The sequence below is a fragment of the Nelumbo lutea genome, chromosome 8 (genome assembly GCF_056320005.1).
Source record: "Nelumbo lutea isolate HS-2025 chromosome 8, American lotus-T2T, whole genome shotgun sequence".
Classification (NCBI taxonomy): domain Eukaryota; kingdom Viridiplantae; phylum Streptophyta; class Magnoliopsida; order Proteales; family Nelumbonaceae; genus Nelumbo; species Nelumbo lutea.
This window is the reverse complement of record NC_142691.1, coordinates 2,565,898-2,592,315: the sequence shown is the minus strand read 5'-3', so window position 1 is coordinate 2,592,315 and position 26,418 is coordinate 2,565,898. Positions and strand designations below refer to the sequence as shown.

The 26,418-nt window shown below is 38.3% G+C and overlaps 1 protein-coding gene across 6 annotated transcripts in view; it reads left to right on the top strand.

The window, feature by feature from the left end:
• Positions 1 to 5,690: 5,690 nt before the first annotated feature.
• The window catches only part of XI-I (myosin), a 79,710-nt gene continuing 58,982 nt past the window's right edge, over positions 5,691 to 26,418 (top strand). For 3 of the 6 annotated variants that reach the window (XR_016103204.1, XR_016103203.1, XM_088957451.1), the window contains exons 1-9: positions 5,694 to 5,915; positions 6,039 to 6,212; positions 6,358 to 6,501; positions 10,185 to 10,330; positions 10,438 to 10,594; positions 11,466 to 11,524; positions 12,222 to 12,378; positions 25,760 to 25,909; positions 26,034 to 26,170. Coding sequence is in view for 4 of the 6 variants with exons in the window: in XM_088957451.1 (XP_088813577.1) it covers positions 6,093 to 6,212; positions 6,358 to 6,501; positions 10,185 to 10,330; positions 10,438 to 10,594; positions 11,466 to 11,524; positions 12,222 to 12,378; positions 25,760 to 25,909; positions 26,034 to 26,170 (1,070 nt within the window). In the remaining 2 variants the exon portion in view is untranslated. Of the gene's footprint in view, positions 6,213 to 6,357; positions 6,502 to 10,184; positions 10,348 to 10,437; positions 10,595 to 11,465; positions 11,525 to 12,221; positions 12,379 to 25,759; positions 25,910 to 26,033; positions 26,171 to 26,418 lie in introns of all 6 variants that reach the window. The other 3 variants (XM_088957453.1, XM_088957454.1, XM_088957452.1) reach the window with 3 other exon arrangements.

The window sequence follows — 26,418 nt, the reverse complement described above, 5'->3', positions numbered from 1 at the left end:
ATTATGTTTGGTTTGAATGAAAAAGTAGGGAAATGAAAAGAAAGATAGAGAAACCTTTACAAACATTGTATAGATTCCCTTACCTTTCCCTATCTTTTCCTTCAAACTAAACATAACCTTAGAGTCTTTACCACTGTTAAAAGTAAATATTAACGTTCAAATCATTTCTTGATTTCAACCCATATCCTTCTTGATCTGTCTAATCGGACTCTCCTTTTGTTCCTTCTAACTTGCAACAGACGATAGTCGTCTGAGCATTGAATCTCTCTCTATATATTAGCATCAATTAGAACTATTGATAGGTTATATACATAAAATATATTATTACTTGCACAATTCAGATTTTCCGTCCACAAAAATCCTACCCATACCCATATGACATATTATAGTTGTACATCGGAAATATATCCCCGTGAATGATAATATTTTCTCAATATAAGTGAGACGTGGGTAAGAGATATTGCAACCTTAATCTCTTGATCAGTTGCTCTGCCATAGGTTGAGATTGCTGGAAGAGGAACGTGTAGGTACTGTTGAGTTTTGCTTCCCCTTCCCCCTTTTCTTATTTGTATTCTTCCTTTTCTTTGAATACGAACGCTGACAATCCGAAGTGGCTTGATACAATATACGCTTCCGTAAACTGCAATACTAACACCTGGACTTGTCTAAGTTTACACTCAAGCGTCCATGAGGTCATCCTTTCGATTGGCACCTCAACTCCAATAAACTAATCGCCAATTCTACAACAATTTCTACTGTCACCGACAGATTAACTTTTGTCTACTTCTGCATCCTTGGGAGCATTTTGTTGTTAGTAAGTTTATTTGCTTGCTTAACGATCCAAACGAGAAAAGCCTATTCACTTGTTGTGCAGGAAACCCTTCCAGAAAGGAAAAAGAAAGAGCTGGCTGTTGTTAATAGGATATGGAGGAATGCAGGAAGCGTATCATTTCTTTTCGGAGGCGTACCCAGAGAAGAAACACTACATCACTTGATAAGAGCCAATCGAATACGGTATATTCATCGAGTATGTACAAATGATGCTGTTGGAAAAAAGAAAAAAAAGGAAATTAAGATGAAGCTCGATAGTTTTATTTATTGCTCCACCATACATATACCCACTCTATGGCTCCAATTTACCAATCTGTCCGTTTGATTGTCATTTTATTCGTGTAGGTTGCATTTGACACTTCTTATTTTAATAATTTATTTCAAATTTCAGTTAAAAATTTGATGTTCATACCCATATTTTAACTTAAAAAGGGAGATAAGTCCTTAAAATAAGTAATGCCAAAGGCATCCCAAATCAATGATGGGCATGATAGGTAATTGAATTATAAGACATGGGATTTGAATTTGAATCATAATAAATCCAGATTGGATTCAGTTTTAATCTGTTTTTATTTTTTTTTTAAATATAAAAATTAATAAATAATTACTTCATAACTTTATATATAACAAAGTAACCTATGTATAGAATACTGAATTCGCATAACTTTGTAGATAATATAATATATAAAAATATATATTTTTAAAAATTTAAATATAATTATGTAAATTTTATATATTAAATTAATAAATATTATAGTATAAATGGATTAATTATTAATCCAATGCAAATTGCAAAATTTGAATCCAATTGATAGTATCTCGACCTGGTATCTATGATATTTTAGTTAGATATCATTGATAGGCCTACTTAGAGCCCTTTTAGGGACATTTTGCGTTTAGACGAACATTTTATTATTCTCTAAGCCACGGTGGTTTAGCACCTATGTTCCATAAGCCACTCCTAATAGATTCAACTTGGAGTGTTAGGAGCCATATATTGAAAGTCCTCTCAAGCGGGGAAATTGATAGCTGTGTTAATGGTTTTTTTAACTAAAAATAGCACTCCACATCAACCATATATAAAATTCATATTAGTTGAACATGATGGTTATTTAGCGGGCTATGGAACCAATGACAAACTACTTATAATAAATTCTCGGCCCCACTGCAAAAGGTATAAGCCTCATGTATTTTATTACTGACACAAACCTTTTCAGTGATTCCACGGCTCCCTCTACAGCCATCACATTCAGTTAATCCTTGCTCTCGTTACATCTCCTACACCACTACAGTCACATGACTGATATAGGGGCATTACTACTGGTTGAACAACCCTTAAAACAGCCATCATTGGCCCATCAAGTGCAACTAATCCATATATATATATATATACTTTTTTATTAAGATCTATACTGCGGGGAAAGCATGCTTTCAAAGGAGCTTTGACCAACAACACTCCTTTTTTTTGGACAGGATTAGACGGTGAAATTTGATGAATATCACTTGGATTTCATCCCACTTTGATGACACCAGTTGATTGATCGTAAAATTTCTAACATCGTGCCTGTTTATTCTGATTTAGCATTTTTGGACAGGATTTGACGGTGAAATTTGATGAATATCACTTGGATTTCATCCCACTTTGATGACACCATTTGATTGATCGTAAATTTTCTAACATTATGCCTGTTTATTCTGATTTAGCATTTATAACTTTACACTCAAACTAATGCAAGTATGAGTAAACGAACTATTTGGTTATATCGAGAGTGGTCATCAGGTCTTGGTCTTGTCGTGATTCTCCTCGGCACAATCCCAACGGTCAAGAAGGCAGAAGCACATCTTGTCATTTTCAGGGACCACTACTTGATTGAATCGTTTGTTGAAGTCCCGTGCAGCTGTGACATTAGAGAATGGTATTCAACAGTGTTAAGTTAGGGAGAGTGCAGGAGGAAGAGAAAAAAATAATAATAATAAAAGATGAGAAAACAACAAACGTGCTATTAGGGCTATAATAAGATCGGATTTGAGTCCGATTCAACTACATATCAATCCAATTCTAATATTAAATAGAATCAGGTTTTAACACTCGCATTGGAATAGATAGATTGGGCATTTGAAATACCGTTGACAGCCCTACATGATATGCATATGTACCAAAATTCATTATGATATGCCAGATTCTAAATGATTCCTCTGTGTGTGTAAGAAGTTATGGAACTGGAACTGGAATCAGTTAATAGTGGGAGTTGGAATTGGAATCAATAATGAAATAAAATGAAATCAAATGAGGGTTTGTCTAATTCGTAGTTGGAACTGAAATTGGAATTAGAATCAAAATTCATTGAAATTAGAATTAGAATGGTCTATTACCATAGTCTGTTTGATTCAGACAGAAACTCAAATTAGAATTAAAATAAAGGTATAATAGATTTCATTCCCAATGAAGGAAAAAGATAATAAAAACAAAATTCTAATTTCATCCAACCAAACAGTTGTGTCCATACCCCCTATTCCCACGAACCAAGCGAACCTTTAAATTTTATATGCTAGTTCCAAGTCAAACACAATTTCAAAGCAAGTATTACTTTATGGCATGTTACCTATACTTAATCTGTTATTGATGCATGCCAGAAAAATTAAATTTAATGACACGTTATTAACTTGTATTGTTACCGTTGTTTACAAAACGTGAATAATTTAGAGATTATTTTTCTACACATCTTATGCAGCTAGACTAAACAACGTGCAACGTAATGCAAGGCGGGTGAAATGGCGGGCAAATTCGAATAACATTTTATTTAAAACTCTGAAATTGGCATGGTTTTTAAAACTGAATCGGTCAGGGGTCCGGACGGTTCGACCGTCTGACCCGAATGGCTGACCCGTTTTGAAAAAAATAAATAAATAATAAAAATTTTGAAAAACGGTTAAAACGGTTCGGATGGTTCAAACAGTTAACGGGCCGATTCAGTAGTTTGTTGACGAAAATCAATGGTTTTGGGGAAAAAAGCGGGTTTGGGGGAAAATGGACCAGTTCCCGGTTTTTCCAGTCTAACCGTCTAGTCCGATTTTGTTTGAAAACCATGGAAATTGGTACATATATTTTTTTTAAGTTCAGTTTGGAAGGAGTAGAAACACAAATAATGCAAAATATGTACTGTATAAATACATATAAAATAATACAAAAACACAAGATTTTGCACTCCATATGGGAAAAAAGCGGGTTTGGGGGGAAATGGACCGGTTCCCTGTTTTTCCAGTCCAACCGTCCGGTCCAATTTTGTTTGAAAACCATGGAAATTGGTACATATATATTTTTTGAAGTTCAATTTGAAAGGAGTAGAAACACAAATAATACAAAATGTGCACTGTATAAATACATATAAAATAATACAAAAATACAAGATTTTGCACTCCATATATTTGTATTTGTACTTATTTCAAATGGATGCTCTTTTATTTGCGATACAAATGCCAATTTGGGGTATTTATGTACCCTAGTTTGCATTTATTTGGTATGTAAAAAAAATGATTATCAAAGTAAACTTGTATTTTTTGACACTTTTGTACTATGATAAGAGAACATTACCGTATCTATTTTTTGGATACAATTTTGTGTTCTTTTGATAATTAACTTTTTGACTAAAGTTAAGGCTAGGGCTGTTCATAAGAATACCCAACCCGACCAACCTGGACCGACTCAACCCAAGTCGCCCGGGTTTTCTTCAGCACCGGTCGATTTTGGATTATAAAAAATCATAAATCGACTTAGTAGTTAGTTACTTGTTAGTAGTTACAACCTACTTAATTACACTATATATCTCTCATCTCTATAGTGTATTGGCAAATAGTACTCTCAAACTTTGCTCCCTCCACAATTGGATCCATGGATGGGCCACAAAACATTAAGGAAATGTTGGTTTCATTTGAAAATATAGATAAAAAAATGAACACTTGAACAACAACTAAGTCACCACTAAATAGAGCCAAAATCGACTTAAACCGATCAAGCTGGTTTCGGTTTCAATCTCAAGTAACCCAATCAGGTTGAATCGATTGGAAAAACATCAATAAACCGACCCAACCCAACCCATGAACAATCCTAATTAAGGCTTTCAAACATAAGATAGTTTAAGCATTTAATAATGGATCCACACATTACACCGATTTCAAACAAACAACATGAATACAAAAACGATTTGAAATATGAACCATATTTACATTCACGAATAAAAAAAAAAGGTAAATATATAATTTACATATTTACATTTTGGTTGCAACTAAACACAACCTTATGAATAACTCGAAAACTACAAATGAGAGTATGGGACCATGCATTTATTTTCATCGCTGGACATGGCATAATATGAAACTGACACCACTCGTCTCATACATATGATGGGTCCGGTCTCATGGTGATTTCAGTCTCGCCTTAAGATGTGCGGTGTCGGATCATATTGGAACGGATCCCAACTCGCGAAAGTCACTAATACTAAGTGTATTACGTGGAGATCATCAAGGGCGTTTATTTTGGCGTGTTATAAAACACTTTGTCGCCAATTGGACGGTGATGATTGATGGCTTCCGATGATCATTAGACAACTATGTAGATTCCCATACTTTATTCTTACTTCAAAGGTATGTTGAAACAGGAAAATGATAGATTCTCTGGTTTGAGGGATCCCAATCCCAGATCAGCCACCTTGGGGTTGGGGCATCCGTTCATCGTGTTTATCACCAAACTTAACTAGATTTTTTACTCACTGCGTCAATTTAAAACGGTAGGGGCATTTTCGTCTTTCCACCATCTTAGTCGAACCATTTGAGTTAAATTTGAAGAGATGAGTCGATGACTAGTAGTTACCGCGTGACAAAGCACACGACTCTTAATACCTCCTCTAACAGGAAGGCAACTTGGTTATTAAATGTAACAAAAGTTAGTATTAACTATTAAGTAGAGTAAGAGCTTCTGGGTATTGGTTGACGTGGTGAGTACGATATGTGAAAAAAAAAGACCGGAGATGTCGTCAATTTGACTATCCTACACCATCGTTTAGGGCGGGAAGTCGAATTAGCACCAGGTATACCCGTAAGAGCTTCTGTGTTCACTCAATCTTGGCCTTAGGCTTTCTAGGGCTTTTTTCAGTTCAGTCATTGACCTTCTATGCATATTGCACACTTCGATTCGATCTTTGCTTATGCAGAAATCATAGGATTTATCAGACTCTATCTTCGCTAACCATTATCGGGAAGCGAAAATGAATCTCCGCAAGGGCTACAGGGTATGGGTACAAGACAGAGACTCTGCCTGGTTGCCGGCCGAAGTAGTTGACGCTTCTGGAAAACTAGTTCAAGTTGTCACATCGTCGGGGAAGAAGGTGAGTTTATTTTTCTTCTTCTCTTTTCTTTTGTTTTTTACCTTTGTATTCATTGTGTTCGTTTATATTTTCTCTTTCTCTTTCCGTCTGTTTCCCACCATTTTTCATTGTTACGGGGACGCCATTTGCTGTAATCGTTTTTCAGGTTTCAATTTCTCGTGAGAAATTATTATTGAGGGATCCAGATGCTGACCATGGCGGAGTTGACGACATGACCAAATTAACGTATTTAAATGAACCTGGAGTTCTTTACAACCTCGCAAGAAGATACTCACTTAACGAAATATATGTAAGTGAGCGTCCTCCATTTACTTGTATGGAGTGAACTTTGTAGTTGTTGCCGCTGAATTCATAGCTGCTTGTTACATCTAAATGATAGATTTTTCTGCTGTTTGGGACTGGTGGGAATGCATCTCTGGCTACTGAAGTTGCATATAGTTTGATGTTACCTATGTGAAAAAAGGGTAAATAAAGAAAAAAAATGTTTCTATACATGATGAAGAAAGCTCGAGTTGTCAACTTAAACTGTACTGGCCTTTGAATTTCCTCTGCTGCGTAACTCTTCAATTCTTGTCCACTCGTCTGTCTCCTAGGTGGGTTGCATGCCTAAGAGAGTCCTGTTATACCATGCCATTTTTCTAAATTCAAATGATTTTCGAGGATTCTATGAGATTGCAAACCACCTTGTCGTGTCCTTTCCTTCTGCTCTGGTAGAAATATATCTATAGCTGCCACAATTCAACACCACCTAAAAACAGCTTAATGAACCCTGATAATTGTTAGGTAGTTTGTAGTTTAAGTGGTGTGCCCTTGCAACTCTTGATAAGTTTATGGTTTAATAACTTTATCTTCAGAACTCTTGCACCAATGAAACCATATAAAACTATGGATTATGGAATTATTTAAATGATGTAGGATGGGGTAGGGGCCTACTAATTTAAGATTTGGTGGTGGCCTTTGTGAGGTGAAAGCGGGGCTTTGGGTGAATACTAATGGTATTAAAACAAGTAGATAGTTTGCTGTCCACCAAAGAATGAGCAAGAACATAGAAAAAGAAGGAGAAATTTGTTAGTGTCATAAAAAAGAAAAAAAGTTTTGCTGTTAGGGAAAGCAGCAAAGAGACAGATTGCTTAATGCTTATAAGAAGAAATAGGTGACAGAGGGAAAAAGGAAAAAAATCCTGGCAACAACCAGAAATTACCAAACCAAACTATATTTGTTCAAATCAATTATTCTTAAATTCTAATTACAATGGCTCTATTTATAGAGTATAGACTCAACTTGTAAACTGGAATGTCCCTTTACATACCCCATTTTGGATTCAGAATCTGATCTAAAACTTCTAATTGCTTTAAAACTAAGACAGACCCAAAGATAGCCCATTAGGACATCTAAATAAGGACTCTAACATGTAAACAACTTTAATAATTATTTCCAAATCCTACTGAAATGTAACTTAATTTAAAGGCACCAGAATTACTAAACATAATAAATCGTAAATCTACTATAAATATTACTTGCATGAATTACTATAAATAGTAGCTCCTAAAGTTACCATAAATAGTAAATAGTAAATTTGAAATGACAATAAAATTCTGAAAAATAGAATCCTGTTCTGAAGACCTCTATGGCTAGAAAATTAAATAAAAAACTGCATCAATACAAGATCATTTTGCTTTCTGAAACTGGTGTAGGATTTGGAAAACTGATTTAATTCTCCATGATTTCTTTCTTTGCTTTTGTATTTGGCTATCTGCATCATTAAATGAAAAGGTGATTCCAAGAATTGGCATCTGCAGAAGTTATTGAATCCATTCAACATTAGTTCAACTCAATCATCATTGTCAGAGCAATATAAGAACCTAAACAGTATTTTATGTATTTGTTTTTCGTTTTTTTGATTCCAATTATTATTTTTTTGTATTTCTTGTTCTTTTCATAAATAATGTTCCAATGTACTGGTTTGTATGAAGACTCATGCAGATTATGAAGACATAAAGCCAAAAAAGTTAGGAATGCTTTTTTTTTTTTTTAATGAAAAATTAAAGCTAAGAGAATAAAATGGATTGAAGATGTTTCTTGACCATTCTTGTAAAGAGAAGGAAAAACATAAAAGGCAAAATATTAAAGTTCCCTTTTAAGAGTTCCCAAAGAAGTGGATTTGAAAATTGGGAAAATTCAGAGGGACTTTCTATGGGAGGGGGTGGGGGACCAAAAGGTTTCATTTGGTCAAGTGGGAGAAGGTCTGTAGGTCAAAGGAGGGGGGAGTGAGAAGGGTAAAATCATTCAACAAAGCACTTTTAGGGAAATGGCTGTGGAGATTTGGGCAAGAGGGAGAGAGGGAGGATTTATGGAGGAGGGTAGTGGTTGGGAAATATGGGGTAGTGAGGTTTGGGTGGGAGTCAAGGGAGGTGAGGAGCTCATATGGGATAAGTGTATGGAAGGAAATCATGAGATTTAATCAAGACATTAGAACTTTAGTTAAGTTTAAAGTGGGGAAGGGCTTAGATAAGGTTTTGGGAAGCGAGTGGCTTGGGGTGGGAAAACTGTGTCTGGTGTGTCCCAGACTTTACAAGCTGACAAATCAACAAGTGATCATTTTTTTTTGATCAACAAGTAATCATTGATAAGTGCTATGAGTGGAGAGGGGGGCAACTGATTTGGAACCCGAAGTTCAGAAGACCGTTGTTGGACCAAGAAGTGGAGGAGTGTATTCTGTTATTGGAAAAGTTACAAGATACAAATATATCCAGAGCTAAACAGATGGAATATGGTGGAAAGAATGCAGAGAAGGAAGGTTTTCAGTTAGACCTTTCTACAATGCTTTGGTGGTGCATGACAGTATCCTAACATCAGATCACTTGAAATCCAGATGCTTACAATTAGCAAACTGCTGTTATATGTGCAACCAGGAGGAAGAAACAGTTCTTCATCTCTTCTTCTCATGTAGAGTGGCAGATTTTGTCTGGAAGTTCTTCTTCTACCTGTTTGGAGAGAATGCCTTTCATCCTTTGGTTCCAGCAGAGATTTTCTCCAAATGGCTGAAAATCAGAGGAAGTAAGAAAGCTATAATCCTGTGGAGCTGTATCCCATTCACAGTATGCTGGTCCATTTGGAAAGAAAGAAACAGAATAGTTTTTGAGGACAAGGAAAAAAGCATTGAATATTTGATAGCAGGAGTGGGTAATCTGGTTTCAGCTTGGGCTTTTAGCCTTCCAGAGTTTGACCAAGTGAATAAATCTGATCTGTTAGAGAGTTTCTGGGGTACTCTGGAGTTGAATCCTTGTAAATTTGATTCTTTCACAGTTTGATCTGATCTGTATTTGGTTTGTCAACTTGACAACCATCATTTTGAGATGTACTGCTTTTATTTTCAATTTAATAAAATTTCCTTTTTATCCTTCAAAAAAAAAAAAAAAACAAAGATTCTGTACCACAATGCAGTTTGGCTTGACTGGTCTAGTCAATGGCATTTCCTTTGTTTCTTTTTCCTCCCTTCAATTACCTTTGCATTGGAGACTGATTGTATAGGCAACTTAATGGGTACAGTTTAAAGGTAAGGGTGTTAGTGCAGATATACAAGCATAAAGAAGAGATTCACTTCACCTAGTTTTTTAGCCTAATTTAGCACCAGGATGCCCTTGACCACTTAGCCCACGGTTGGTAAAACTGTGACAGTCAGAGATGATCTCTACGCCTTCCATAATCAACCACATAGTGCATCAATGCTTCTGAGTGGAAGAATTTTATTCTTGTAGTTTTTTTCTGTTGAGGTTTCAAATTGAAAGCACTCTTGCTGCCTTAAAAATATCACTCATGATACACATATTAAGTCCATATTCTCCATCAGATGCTGCTGACATTACCATGATGGAAAGTTTGTTCATGGTAAATTTTGTATGTAATTGATGTTTTTTGGCTCAAAGTTGATTTTCCATCTCATCATAAACCATCCTTTAATAACCTTGACAGACATATACGGGAAGCATCCTGATTGCAGTTAATCCATTTACTAAGCTTCCACATCTATATAATGCACATATGATGCTGCAATACAAGGGAGCTCAGTTAGGCGAGTTAAGTCCCCATGTTTTTGCAGTGGCTGATGCAGCATACAGGTGTGTTATGTTCAAAGGTTTGTGTGGACCTGGTGAGTTATATTTGAATATATGGTTTCTTGTTTGGAGGAATTTTCAACATGCTTTTGTTTGTTTTCTTAATTTAGGGCAATGGTGAGTGAGTCTCGCAGCCAGTCAATTCTGGTCAGTGGAGAAAGTGGGGCAGGGAAAACTGAGACAACGAAACTAATCATGCAGTATTTGACATATGTTGGTGGCCGGGCTGCTGATGATGATCGTACTGTTGAGCAACAAGTTCTTGAAGTATGATTTGCCCTAGATTCATATTCAATATTTCTTTCTTAATAATTGGCAACAAAAGAAGACACATGTTAACTTGTATGAAAAAGTGAAAAAAACATGAAAGTTATGAAGTGACTACTTGCCCCTTACTATCGAACGTACCAGACACAGCTGTAGCAAAAAATAAGTGCTTTGTTGTACATGTACAAAAGATGCAACAAAATAAAGTTTTGTGAGATTTACACGTTAGAACATCAGCACAATTAGAAGCTATTGAATTTGTGGATCTTGGAACCAATCTTCTTGTACTCAGAGGCTGCACGTCTCTAATCTGATAATTGAATCCCCTTGGAGCTCTATATGTCTCCCTCATCCAAAAGACTAAAATAGACTAAAATAGACAAAAGTTATTTTAGTAAAAAGAAAAAAAAAGACTAAAATAGTCTAAAGAAAGGATAGGATTAAGCATCCCAGATGCATACAGCCACACTTGAAACCTTATACACCAGTAAGACAATTATATAACACAGACCAGAGAACCCAACAAAAACTACAACCCTGTGGTGGAAACCGTTGAAAACTATGAAGGATTCCCATAGAAGGCATCTTTGTGATCCATGTATATTCAAGATGTATATTACATTCTTTTGTGTGGTCCATTTTAGCCAGAATTTGTTTTTAGTTATTTTCTCTTTATCTTGGACTGATATCTTGGTTAAAGTTGTGTTACTTGACCTTTTATTTTTTGTTCAACCAAAAATAAGCCCTTTTATTTTTTGAGGCATTCATATTTGTTGATACTCTCATCTTACTCCTTATTCTGTTTTGATCTTTTGGATTATTATATGATCAGCAATTAACTTACATTGGTTTTCTTTCTGTTTGCTACCAGTCAAATCCACTTTTGGAAGCATTTGGCAATGCAAAGACAGTTAGGAATGATAACTCAAGGTCACTGCAGCTTCTTGAATTCGTCCTCTCCCCTCCATCTCTCTCTCTCTTGCTACTGTTTTGGTTGCCAGATACTTTTGTCTCTTGGTTTTGTAATTTGTGCTTTAAGGTCCTGGTATTGCTTTAAATGACAGAAAGTAAACAAAGGGAATTTGAGGAGTAAGGTTATTCCCAGTCTAGAGTCTGAAGCAGCAGTTTGTTCAAGGAAAAATTTAGAAGATTTTAGATGGAGTTTCTTTCTTGTTGATCCTGAAGTTTCTGCTGGTTTTGTTGATTGGTGGGACTATAGAGTCTAGTGAAGTGAGTTTGTTGTGATTTTGTTAGTATTGTGTTGAGGTCTTTCCTGTGGCGTTTGTTTCTGTGTATCTTTTTCTTTTTCTATTTCAGTTGAAGGGGTGTTATCAATATGTTTTATGTCGATGAGTTGAAGGTGTGCATTGGGGATGAGGTTGGTAGAAGGGGTTGTTTTGTATTCCGTGGGTGATATCCTTTCACGTCTTTGTGTCCTTTCTGTCTTAATAAATTGTCTTTTTTATTTATTACCAAAAAATGTCTTATTTTCAGTTTGTAGTTTTCTGTTGTTAGGTGATATCTCATTTGCCCTGCCAAATACTGTAGTATTTTTATTTCTAGTAATATGCTTTTTTTGATTTACCATGCTTGGTTTGTTCTGAGGTTTCTTTTTTCTTGTTTGCAGCCGTTTTGGAAAGTTTGTTGAGATCCAGTTTGATGCAAATGGTAGGATATCTGGTGCTGCAATTAGAACCTACCTTTTGGAACGTTCTCGTGTAGTGCAAATAACAGATCCTGAAAGGAATTACCACTGTTTTTATCAGTTGTGTGCCTCCGGGAAGGTATTTCTTCAATGTGTTTTTATGTATTTGTATGCCCATAGTTTGACTACACAAGACTATTTCTGGCAATTATGTCTATTTTAGTTCTGCTCTGTTCCTTATAAATATTTGTATATTTGATATTTATTTTTTGTAAAAGCTTACTGCTCGTGATCTTCTATACTCTGCTCTAGAAATCTAGTAGGTTTCCTGTCATTTGCTTTTTATTTTGCTAAATAAAGCTGTCCTGATGTCTGGCTTTCTGAACAAACAGAAAATGAAAGACTAAATAAATTCAGCAATACTGGGATGGATATGTAAATGCCTAACATCTTTTTCTTGATTGTTGCATGTAGAGCATATGCTGATCATTGGAGATACTCTGCTTTTGCGCATAATAAACTGGTCATCTTCTTCATTTTTTTTGAAGATAAATAAAAAGAAATTTTATTGCTAAAAGGAAAAAACACTGCAAAATAACTAGGTGACTAGATGTCACCCCCTCCGAATTACATCAATAAAAACCACAAAACAAGGAAAACTTGCAGAAATAATACACAGCTAAGTACACCTATCAGAGCTCCTTCTGTTTCTTTCCTTCCATATTTCCCAGCATACAGCAAAGGGAATACATGTCCATAGGATCTTAACTTTAATTCCACCTTGAATTCTTGGCCGGCTGCTGAAAATCTCAGACGGATCAGCCAAAGTACTTCTGACCACCTTGAATAACTTGAAAAAATAGGACCAGATTGGGTATGAAAAGTTACAATGGAGCAAAATATGAGACACATCTTCCTGAGCAGCAAACATAACACACATCTTCCTGGAAACTGCAGCCCTCTGAGTTTCAAGTTATCCTGTGTAAGAATGCATCCTCTTACAATCAACCAAGCAAAAGCTTCAGCCCTTGGTGGTACAGGCTTCCCCCAAACACCTTTAACTGGATCAGCCACCACCCGATTTCTGATCAGTGCCAAGTACAAGGACTTGACAGAGAACTTCCCATCCTTAAACTCTTTCCATAATCTACATTTGTGACTGAAGGGTTGATGTCTAATGCCTGAAGTTTTGCAAGCAACTCCACACACTCCTCTACCTCCCAATCGAGAAGAGGTCTTCTAAAATTTGGCTTCCAAACCACAGCACCATTAACTACTTCATGGCAATCTGAAATTGGCACTTCTTTCTTACTCAGATCATATAATCTTGATCATAAATCAGAAAATTTCCCCACCCCGACCAATCATCTTCCCAAAACCTTATACTTGACCCACAGCCCACTTTCCATGTATAGAAAGGAACCAGCAAAGAGTTAAAACTCATAATACCTTTCCATACACATACTCAATATGCATGTCTCACCTCCTTTGAATCCCACCTAAAATTCATCACCCCATACTTGCAAGCCACCGCTCTTCTCCAAAGAGCCTCCCTTTCCCTTCCAAACCTCCAAACCCACTTCCCCAGTAATGCTTTGTTGAAGATACCCACCCTCTTCACCCCTAAACCCCCATCTCTTTTTGATCTACACACGAGCTCCCACTTGATCAGATGTACCTTCTTTCTCCCAGCCCTAGCATTCCACAGAAATTCTCTATCCAACCTTTCAATCTCCCCCACCACAGCAGCAGGAGCTTTTAGTAAAGATAAGTAGTAAACTGGCAAATTTGAAAGCACATTTTATCAATGTTAATTTTCCTGCAAATGATAAATACTTCCCTTTCCACCCCGCAAGCCTCTTATCAATTCTGTCCAAAACAGGTTGCCAAGTGGAGATTGAAGTAGCTCTAGCACCAATTGGAAGTCCAAGATAGGAAAACGGAAACTGCCCAATCAAACACCCATGGCCTTAGCACACTCTTCATGCACCAACTGCTGAGCATCACCTACCCCTATCATTATGCTTTTGCTTAAATTAATCTTAAGACCTGAGAGCAACTGAAAACTCTTAATAATACTTAGTGACATAGCTTGCTCAGCTGATGCTCCCAAGAAAATTAAAGTATCATCAGCATATTGCAAATGAGATATAACTAGCCCTTCCTTCCCAACCCTGAACCTTGAATTCAGCCCAATCTTCTTCATGATTGTTGCGTATAAAACATGGGCAGTTTACCATTTATTCCTCTTGTAGAAAGGGGATTGGATGAATCTCAAAGAAGCGCTTTTTTGATAAGTAACTGTAAATTTCATTAGAATATCAATTTGAAAGCACTCTATAACCTCCTAGATGAAAATGATGAAGACAAGAACAACAACATGAGGCTGATAACACTTGAATCTATAGTCATGCATTTAGGTTGATTGAGAGCATTGCAAGGGAGTTGAATGTTATTTTCAAATATGTGAGAAGAACAGCAAATGGGATGGCAGATATTCTAGCCAAACATGCGGCTATGGGATATCAAATGTTTTGGGAAAAACTGTAAAACTGTGTTTTGGGGGAAAAACTTTCTCACCCTGTTGTAACTTTCTTATTTCGCTCTAATAAAATATTATCTTATTGATCAAAAAAACGAGGCTGATAACACTAGTAAATTCTCTCCTGGGTCTGGTACCCTAGGGGTGCAACTTGGGTCGGTTTGGGTTGGAAATTTGTCAAATTTTCAATGTGCCCGAACCCTAACCAGCTAACATGAGCCCTATGTAGTTGACATTTTTCAAGTTGGGCAACCTTGCTTGCAGCCTTAGTTGAGATCTCTGTTATAGCTAGAGAAGTGTCAGTGGACATTGCTGGGATGATGGACTTTTTAGTTGAGATAGGGGGAGGCGTTTGTGACACAGGAGGGAAAGGTTGGGTTTAGAGGAGGATAGGGTGGCTCTGATCAGGCTTATTGGGGGTAGTGATAGGGAATTAGGAATAGTAATGTTAGTTAGGGATGAGGAGGTGGAGCTGTTGACTTAAGGAGCACAAGAAATTATTAAAGGGAACAGATGATTATCTATTCATTTGTTTGAGGTGGTGGTGAATATTGTATGTAGTTGAATTAAGGTCCTACTTTTGAAGCATTGGGCTCTGGTTGCTTACTCATCATCGATTTTGTTATAATTGGAATGCTTATTGACCTGTAAAGGAGCTGTAGGCCAACTGTCAAAAAAGAAAAAGGAGCTGTGGGTCCTGGTGTCTGTTGGTCAACTGTGGTTATGACAAAAGAGTCAGCTTTCCAAGACAAATTGGTGCTAGAAACTTCATAAGAGTTATTTAGAAGCTGTTCTTCAAGGACTGAACTTAGCAGTTAGCCTTGCTTCTGGATTTTGGAGCTTGATGATAGGAGACTGAATTAATCGTGAACAGGCTAATTGGAGAAATGGATGGAGCTTGGACAATCAGACATCAAATTTTAGGGAAGCATGATTTCTATTGCCTTAGGCTACAAGTAGAAATTCTGTGAACACCTTGATCCACTAATTCCTTGTGAGGTTCTCTTGCCCAAGCCACAAAGTAGGTAGACTGGAATTGAGCTCTCGAGAATATTTACTTGGCTTATAGAGAATTGTGTTGGAAGGGGTGCTCTTTTTCGGTGCATGGACAATAATGAGCAACCTTAGGTTAGATGTATTTCTTTTCTGCCTTCTTAATTATGAGTGTATGCTTTGTAAGTTGATTCTGTACACTTTCTATAAACTTTCATTAATGAAATTAACCACGTAAAAAGACGACATATTTATACTTGATGAAATGAAAGTACTGAAATACCTTTCAAAAGTTCTAACTGAATATTACCATGAGAACAAGGGATGGATTATGAGCCAATGTATACATATTTTTTTGGAGAGGAGTTCTTTCATTCAAGGTTTGATCGTACAGTGAAGAAAAGAAGAGGATTAGAGAAAAAGTGTTTTTGGAGTGCCCAATTCTTGGGTAGTGGTGCCCCATGCTTTATTTCTATTAGGGTGATAAAAAAAGGAAATACAATTATAGTTCCAGGCCTGACGGTCCACACCATTAAAAGACTATAAAACCACAAGAAAAGAACATCCTCACAGCATTGTTACTCTGATAACAGGCTGACAACACTCCCCCTCGAGTTGGGTTGTTGTATATGTTAATCATGTCCAACTTGTCACAAAGTTCATTGTGCTGCAAATAAGGAAGACCTTTTGTGAGAACATCAGCTAGTTCCTCCTTAGAGTTAACATTAGGAAGTGCAGATTTCACCCTTGTCAAGCTTCTCTCTTATGAACTGCTTATCTACCTCAATGTGTTTTGTCCCAACGTGGAGAATGGGATTAGTTGCAATATTTATGGCTGCTTTTACATCCTTCTATAGGTGTTCTGATTTTGAAGAGGACCCTCGAAGATCATTGCATCTCCATATGCATTAAGGAGGGAATAAGAATAAGATCATTCTGATATTGGCAATGGCCTTAACATATTGTAGTTCAACAAAGGAAAAATAAAATAAAGAGTGATGGGGTGGTCAGAGGAAATAGAAGTAGAAGCAAAGAAGTTGAGATTAGCAAAGTCATTCGCAAAGGGCTGGATTATTTGGAGTTTAATGATGAAAAATGGACCTCGATGCTTTTGTTGGAAGATGATGTAGTTTGTTTAATTTTTTTTGGATGTTGCTGTTTATGTAGTGAGGATACCTCAATGGCAAAACAATCTCAAGAAGGTGGGGAAGGTTTTCGAAGCAGTAACGAGGAGAAACGAGAGGGGGTGGTTCTGTTGTTTTCACAGAAAAGTTGAAAGACAGAAGAACAAAGAGGATATGCATTCCAATAGGCTTCCAAATGGGCTTCGGTTGTAGATGCACTACATGAGTTTCAATTGAGTAAGGATAAAACGAAGTGGGAAGGGTTGAAAGGAATCGGTTTGAGAAGGTGTGACCTCAAAGAAGAGAAGCTCAAGACCACGACAATGCTTAGATTGATGACGACTCTGAGGGTGGTTCTAACTGATGAAGAAGTAAGGTGTTAACAACATAGTGGAGGTTGTTGACTCGAAGCCCGTTCTGGAGGTTCTTAAGGCTAAGTTTTACAACCTTGCCCCTTCGTTTGTCACGCCTTTTGACAGTAGAAAGGCAATCTTTGAAGTTGAAGAAGAAATAGATGAGTTGCAGATAGTTGAAACTAGTGTTGGATTGGTTTTAGTGGAACGATGGTTTCCAAACTGCAATAGTATTAATCTCATAGTCGAGATGATAGTATTAAAGCTCTTGGGCCTCCCATTCAATCTTTGGGCGGTAAGGGTGTTCGAGAGTATCGTGAATGCTATTGGAGGGTCTCTGGTTGATGTTGATATTTAGGATCTTCGTGGTGCAAGAATTAGAATCTCGGGGGTGTGTCCTAAAGCTATCCCTTGAGCCATGGAGTTGTGTGTGGATGGTCATTGGCACAGGGTGTGGATTGCGTCAGAAACTAAAGCATCGCTTTGAAGGAGTGATAGGGAGCTTGAGTAAGATGATGACGTGGTGAGTCAGCTCCCAAGTGGAAGAAGAGGAGAGGGAGTGTGGGGAGCTCCAGAACAAGGGAGTGGAATCGATGTGGAACGTTGCAAGTTTGCAAATGAGTCTCCTCTGTTCCAAAGCAGTTATGAGGAAGATAGAGAGGCGGTGTTTCGAGTATGGTGGGGTGGGTTTTATTCATCGAGTTGTCAATTTGGGTCATATGGGTTGGTTGGCCCAAAAGGAGAAAAGTTAAAGCCAACTAATGTGATCGACCTGCTTCCTTTGCACATGACCCCTAAGGAGTTGAGTTTAATGGGAGATAATTCTGGTCCATTTTCTTCCCCTTCAAAGATTGATAGTGTCTCTTGTCTAAGCCGTGGGTGACCAAAAAAGAAATTCTCTTGGGGCTGGTAGGTCAAGGGAGGTAGAATGACGAGGAAGGATAAAACCATGGTTTTGAGGTCCAAAAAGGTAACGCCTTTTAAACATAACGATTTATGAACCTTTAGCGGCCATGGCAAAAGGAGTCTTGGGAGTGAGTCATTATGAAGTTTGTGAGCTTGGAAGATTTGAGTCACTCTAATGGTCAGAAGGTTGAAGCATGTTCAGAGAAGATGGTTCCCCAGACTTTACCATGGGACATTGAAGGAGGCGGTTCACAAGAAAGAGCTACTGTCAAGGACTTAATTGTTCACGTCAAGAAAGATGTTTGCAGAATATCAGATGGGTTGAGTCTGGCAACGGAATGCCAAAAAGAATCGAAGTGGAAGAAAATTCAGGTAAGGAAGAAAATACTAGAGAGGATATGTGTTTCATCGCATCGGAGAATAAGACTATCTCCTTTGGTTCTAGCAACAGGGTTCTGAACCTGGACGTGGTTAGTGAGTCAAAGGACGCGATTTCTTAGGAGTCTAAAGTGGCAGATTTGAAAACTTCGGTCTTCGTAGGAAAGTTGGGGGTGGACTTAGGAAGGATAAGAAGCGAAGGCATTTTAAAGCCGTCTAATTCCGAGAATCCCAATGTAGGGGACCTGAGAAGATTAAGAGGATCCAACAATGGGCAACTTGTTCATGTAACTAAGGTTTCTTATCGTCTCAAGGAAGGATTGGTCAGGGACAGTCCTTGTTGTAGATTCAAGAGAATCTACAAGAGGAAAGGAACTAAACCTAGAGTTTTGAATTGTTTGAAAGACAGAGGAAATGCAAATGGTTTAGAGGCTAAATGAGACAAGAAGGCTTAGGGCAGAATTTCAAATTTTCAAATTGACAAAGCATTGTTAGGGATGAAGGAAGATATGAATAGGATAGAGCCCTCTGGAAGGAATTTAGAGGAAGTGAATGATGTCGAGAAGAAGGTTGTGAATGAGAAGATTTTTGATTCAGGGGGGAAGACTGCGAGAAATGGAAGGCAGGAAAATAACAAGAGGAAAGTAATTGGGGAAGGGGGTGAGAATTGGGAGGAGGATGAAGTGGAGGCTTTAGATCTTGTTGATGAAGAGTGAGGGGAATGTTGGAAATGTCATAGGTGAAGAGAGAGGTCTGGAGTTCCTTTGGCAGCTTTGAGATTGTGCTTGGGTTCAGTTCAGTTCTCTCAAGAGAATGATTCCTGATTTGGGTTTTTGCTTCTTTTTGTATTCTAATCTGGGTTGGTTAGGGTGGTAAGATGTTCAGGGGATTTTTTTATTGGGCTTTGGGTGCCTAGCCTCTTCTTAGTTTGGATGGAGGTGTTGTCTCCTCTCCTCTTTAGGCTGTCGTTGCTTTTCTTTTCTAATAAATCTTCGTTTTTATAAAAAAAAGTTTATGGTTGCTTTGTTATCACAAAGCACCTGTATACACAATTAGTTTGATGAAGTACTTATAACTGCCTCTGATGTTATAGTGGTAGGTCCCCAAACACCTGAATACACAATATGAAAAGGGAGATTTGATCTTTTATTATTTGAATGAAAAATTGTTCTACATTGCTTACTCAACTGACATGTTTGGCACTAGAAGTCTGACACTGAACATGACTTAGATTAAAAGGGAAACAAAGACTTCAATATTTCAAAGGACATAGGACCCGAATGATTATGCCATAAAAATACTTGGCTCTTATTTGATTGGCTCAATTGACTATGTGACTCCGAAGTCAACATTGAGAAATCTGCCTTGTTGTCAAGAGTGTAAAGACCATCTACTAAGCTTCCTCTACCAATTGCCCCCCAGAAGTTAGGTCCTACACATGAACCACGGAAAAAAGGTTACACTAGTTTAAGGAGTTTGTGATATTACTAATGGAAAGTAAATTGATAGGAAGTTTAGGTACATGCAATACATTACTAAGGTTGAGGCCATGGGGAACAAATATTGATCCTGGGCCTACAATGGAGGAGAAGGATCCATTTGCAAGCCTCACTTCATCTCTTCTGGGCAGAAGGCTGTAAGACTGGAAAAGATTGGGCTTGCCGTGGTTGGAGGTCCTTGAGTCAATGATCCAGGGGGAATCAGTGGCAGTGGAGACATGAAAGTCAGAGGCAACATTACCTGATCTAGACACAAATGAAGTAAAGGGAGTACTAGTAGTTGTGTTGTTCATCTGATGTAAACCCTACTGTAAGATTCTAGATGATCACGAATGGAATTAATGATATCCTCCTTGGGTTCAGAACAAGTGTGACACTTTTGAGTAGTGCTAGTGGACACACCGCCAAGTTTATTATCTTGGGTTGTTGCATTAGCTGTACTATACTTTTTTTGGCCCTACATCTTGCCCTACTCTTGTTTTTTTTCTACCCACTTTGGCTTCCCAACAAGACCCCAGCAAGTCTCACATGTATGCGTAGAGTGTCTGTTGTGGGTACAACACAACTTGTCCTTACCATCATTCTTCTTGAACTCACTCTTTTTTTTGGAAAAGGTAAGGTAATTTTATTAGAAAACTTAGAGATACAAACAGAAACCTGCCAAAGACAAGGCAGGATTGGGGACAACCCCCCCATCACATACACTAAATCGACTGAGAGCTCAACAATTGGGCAGTGAATGCAAAGATGATTAGTAGTCTTTGGGTGTGATTCACAAAGAGCACAAGAGTCATCAGGGATCTGCAAGCCTCTTCTTTCTAGGCTGGTTCTGGACAGGCATTTATTTAAGGCCATAGTCCAGACAAGGAAGTTCACTTTTGAGGGACTAATTGAATTCCAAATCTGCTTAGATGGAAAATCCTTCATTGCAGCTCTACTATTAAGTTTACTGGCCATTGATTTTACTGAGAAGCTACTCTCTTTAGACCAATTCCAAGTCCACTGGTCTTTCTGATTACAGTCAATACTCTTAAGCTTGTAAAATTTCCAACAATATAATAACTTCTTCCACTTCCCAATCAAAAAGACTTCTTCTGAAATGTGGGGCCCATGCACCTCATTACCCGAGAAGGTGTAAGAGTCAACAATCGAAGCATTCTGATTGAAATCCCCTCCAATTACCCAAGGTCAGGTTAAAGAGCCTCTCAGCTCTGCTAATTCTTCCAAAAACAGGTTTCTAAGGCTTGTTTCTGTAGGACGGTACACATTTGTCACTTGTCATAAGCTTCCGTTAGCAAGTTCCAGCAGAAGAGAAATAGAAAAAGAACGTAACCTGTGTGAAATTACTTTACACACTGATTTGGTCCAAAGGATGTCCAAGCCTCTAGCACTGCCGCTTGCCGACTTGGACCTCCACCTCACCTGACCTTCTCCTCAAATACTTTGTACTATTGCTACATCCATCTATTCCAGCTTAGTCTCTTGGAGCAAAAGAATTTGAGTTTTGGCTTTTTTTACATCACACACTACCAACCTCCTTCTACCCAACCCCAGTCCTCTAACGTTTCAAGATACCATTTTTAGATCCATCAACAAATAACCAGAAAGAAGAAAAAAGAATATCCACCTCCTTTCTATTTCTTACTTCCTCTCACCCTCCCTTTGTAGCTCCCCACCCTATCATTCAGTCCCCAATTTAATCTCTTCATTTCCCTAATTTTTTTGGAAGTAGTACCCCTTTTTTGCTGCTAATTTTCCCCTTTCCATGAGAATCTTGTGCTCAATCCCCTTGAAAAATTTAGTTGTTTCATCTTCCAGACCCTCCAATGAAACTGCTAGAAAATTTCCTAAACCCAAGAAGAGGAGGTGGAGAGTTTAGAGGTCTTATCTTACCTGTGTCGTCGAAGTTACAACATTTCCCTTGTTGATGTTGTGTGGGGTATTTCCAATAACTCGATTGTTTTCTTTATGGCTGTTACCTAGCTTAGTCATCAATTTCTCTCTCTCTTGAGCGACAGACTGGTTCTCCTTTTGGTTCGTTGACTCAATCATGGCTATCGACTGCACCTCCACAGGTTCCTCTTCCACCCTGACTAAAGATAGCTGGTTTGAAGTCATCATTGGACAGATAAATCTTTGCAACCTGAGGGAAAGAGGAAGCAAATCCGCTTCCTTCTATGTTCTCCAACCTGAGGGAAAGAGGAAAGGGCCTTCGATTAACTAGAGAAGAAAAGTTCCTAGATCTTCTTTGGGGCTAGCTGAGCCATTGGGGCCCTAAAAGAACCTGGTCTCTCTTGTCCTGTTCTCGCCGAGCAAATCTGGGCTCACTTAGAGCCTTCACAGCTTGGGTGGTTTCTTTTTTACGCGTCGGGTGGGTAACTAGACGGTTTCAATGTGGATCGCGGGTCTGGGTCTGCTCCTCTGGGTTCGGGTAGGCCTGGATTTCCCCTTTTGACACCTGTCTCCTTTCCTCTGTAACTGCTAGCTTGTCCCCCACTCCATTCCTCCTTTGTATCTCTTCGACACACTCCTTAATTAGACTTTTCAATTGGTCCACTACCATAAGCCCCCTTTCTTGAGATATGTTTAAAATTTGAATCTCCCCCTCTTTTGGTGTTCCTGATGCTTCATCTCGACCGCCCATCTGCGTACAGATCTGACGGTTTGTTTTCCCCACTTCCTCTTTTTGGCATAGGGAAGCTGATCGTTGCTTCTCTCACATCTTCTTTTGAAGACCGACTCTCCTCCATATCTTCAAGAATAATGGTTTTGGAATCCTTTGTTTCTCTCCCCGGTTTCGATAGGTTCCATCTAGTCGGGAGGATCTCAGGCCAGATTCTGATCCTGAAGAGAACCTCGCCCACTGCAACTTCTACTTTCTCCGGTAGATTTTCACCTCATTGCACCTTCATCCTGATCCACTCACAGGTAGCTAGCTCCGATGGTGAGTCATTTGTTTCTAGGAATCCTCCTCACCTATCTCTGATAGCTTTAATCAAACTCGGGCACCAGAGGATTAGGGGGAGGCCATAAATCCTTACCCAGATTGGACTGTTATGGACAGAATCTGAATCCGATTCTGGATGGAAACAGCCTGCGCTTGCCCTCCACCAATCGGGTAGTAGCTGGTTTCTTCCCAACTGCCACGGGCTGTTTCTGAGGATCTATTTGGCTTCAGCTTTTGACGGGAAAATGAACATGAAAAGTTCGTCTGCCATTTTCTTTACCTTTACACCTCCCACCTCCCTCCACATTCTCTTCACCCAGTTCTCTAATCCCTATTCCCCACCGAAATCTCCCCACAATGCAACCTCGTAGGAACTCTCTTCTATCTTCTACCCCTTGCTGATCTGTGAGAATCATCAGATTGTTGTCCCATTTTTTCATTTCTGCTGCATTGTATTCCGGCCAAGCTCCAGCTGCCACCACTTTGCTATAGGAAAAGCTTTTCCTGGTTCTCGCATCAGGACCTCCCCGGCTATAGGAAAAGTTTTTTTGGGGCACGCTCTTCGAAACGTTTGAGTTCTCCCCCCTTCCTACCTCAGTGTTTTCAGTCCCTATCCCCCCTCAGTGGCGACCAGTCTCTATCCAACCTTTCTCAAACAAAAGCATTATTACATTGTTAGTATACTTATAAGAATTCATTGCTGGGCCAGACCTCATGACTAAGCTCCTTGAACTCACTCTTCTTTACCACATTATTGCTATCTTTTGCAGCCAAAGCCATCTTCTGTTCCCCCTCGGTTGTAGCCATCACAGTTCATCTACTTTCCTCGGACTAAATCAAGGCTTACACTTCTCTGATTGAAGGCAACTCACTGCTTCATTAGATCTGAACTCTGAGGGGCTCATACACAAGATTTAGCCCCAACAAGAAAGCCAAAACCTGCTGCTGAGAGACTAGCTTCTTATAAGTCCTAGCATCATCATCATGCTTCCACTCTATACTCTGGTAATAATCTAACTCCTTCCATGCTGAAGTAAGAGCTGAATAGTATGCCAACATACTATGATCATCCTGTTTACTAGTTGAGGATTCAACTTGTAACTGATAAATCTTTGCATAATCTCTTTGCTCAGAATATGTTGTTTTAGCTTGTTCCCAAATTTCACTAGTAGTGGCTGCCGACATATTAAAGTTCTTCCTTACATCACAGGTTCCATGGCTATAAGAAGCCAAGACATCACCATACTATTCTCTTGGTCCCACCTTTCATGTTCAGCAGTTCCATTCTTAGGTTCCCTTATCTTCTCATTGGTGTATCCAGCCTTTCCCCTTGCAGTAACATAGAGTTTTACACCCTTAGATGACTCCAAATAATTCAGGCTATTTAAAGGAGTAATTGGCATAGGAAAGAGCATGCTGTCAGCCCCTATACTTGCTGTTCCTTGGGTTGATGTAACCCCAGAAGTGGCAGAATCTTATCTTGCCATTTAGACAGGTTATACAAACACCAAATAAGGCAATTGATGCACAAAAAATGTCTGTACCCCACTTCTACCACTCACAGTAACAGGTATGAACCCTAAAATAAGCCAATTTATCTTCCAGGACATTAGGGAATCTGCTTAACTCCACCAGCAGTAACTAAACAGCCCAAAAAATCAAACTGTAATCACCATCAGGTCACACACCACAGGTGGCAATAGGAAACTACGCATACCTGTTAAAGAAGGTGTCACACAACCCCTTCTTAGCACTCCATGAGGTACACACATCCAAAAGTCCCCTTTTACTGCTTCTACTGTCACTAAAAACAGGTCTCCTTGGTGTTACCACCAAGGTAGAAACCAAATGGAAGAAGGATCTGGAGGTTTGACCAGTCCGATTAGATGTTCTCCTCTTCACAGTCCAGAAAAAAACTCTGGTTGAGAAACAAAAAGATTACGAGAGAAAAAGAGGTTACTTTCATCCAGAGTTCAGCTCTGATACCATGTTTTCATTCGAGATCTGATCGTATACTGAAGAGAAGAAAAAAAGGAAGAGAGGTTGGTGTGCCAAATTCTTGGCTGGCAGCACCCCTTGCTTTATTTATATTAGGGTGATAAAAAAGGAAATGCAATTGCAGTTCTACCCCTGGCACCCCATGCTTTGTTTATATTAGGAGGATTATGAGCTAATATTTCCTTGCAAATCCTTACCATTCTACCATCACAAAGCCCTCCTCATTCTTTGTTGTTTTTGAAGAGACAAAGAATGATAGCATAATATTTGGCCATTTACGTAGTTATAACGTGTAGAATATGATTAGTCATGGTTGTTTACTGTTTAATTTATCTTCACACAATTAAAAGCCATTATCCAATGTTGGTCCCAGCTATCTGGTATTTTGGGACGGTGTACCGGATACAGTCCTAATCTTTTGCATCTTTTTTTTTTTTGCACAATGTGGCTTCTCTCAGACTCAAATCTATGTTATCATGCCTGCCCACCTGAGATTTTACCATCACACCAAGTAATAGCCCCTGCCTACTTTAGAGAATTCCCATGAATAATTTATAATTTTATTGCAACAAGTAATGGCCCCTGCCTTTCTTTTTTGAATTTGACAAGCTTTACAACTTGATATATATATTTTTTTAATTCCTCCATTTTTTGTGCTTAGTAGATCAAATGATATTATAATTAGATCTAAGATATGCCCTTAATTTGGTCCTTGTGCCATATTGGCCATTTATTCATTTTCATGGATTTTGTTAAAATGTTATCGCATTGTATGTTTAGGATGCAGAGAAGTACAAACTAGACACTCCAAGCAAGTTCTACTACTTGAACCAAAGTAAGACCTATGATTTAGATGGAGTGAGCAATGCAGAGGAATACACGAAGACAAGGAGGGCGATGGATATTGTTGGTATAAGTCTTGATGATCAGGTTTTTAACTATACTTTTCTTGTTCTGTTTTAGCTATAGGGTTCTTTTCTTGTCCTTGGTGTCTGTTCGATTGTAATTATTATGTTGTATGGCTTCATCTTATGTTTCCCTTTTTAATTCTCAGGAAGCCATATTTCGCACCCTGGCTGCCATTCTTCATCTGGGAAATATTGAATTTTCTCCCGGAAAAGAGCATGATTCATCAACTATTAAGGATCAGAAGTCTAGCTTTCATCTTCAGATGGCTGCTAATTTATTTATGTATGTACCTAATTTATTATGTATGTATGTGATTTATTTATACCTTACCTTTTTCATAAAAATACATGGTTGTAATTTAAATGCTTACATTATTATTTTTTGGTGGTTCTTGGATTTTCTATACCATCCTAGTTGAAGCATGTATCTTTCACCTTTTTTGATCAATATGCCAGTGAAAATTGGTAAAACTGTACATGGGAAGTAGAATCATGCCCCAACCAATTATTTGATGCATTCTCTCTCCATCA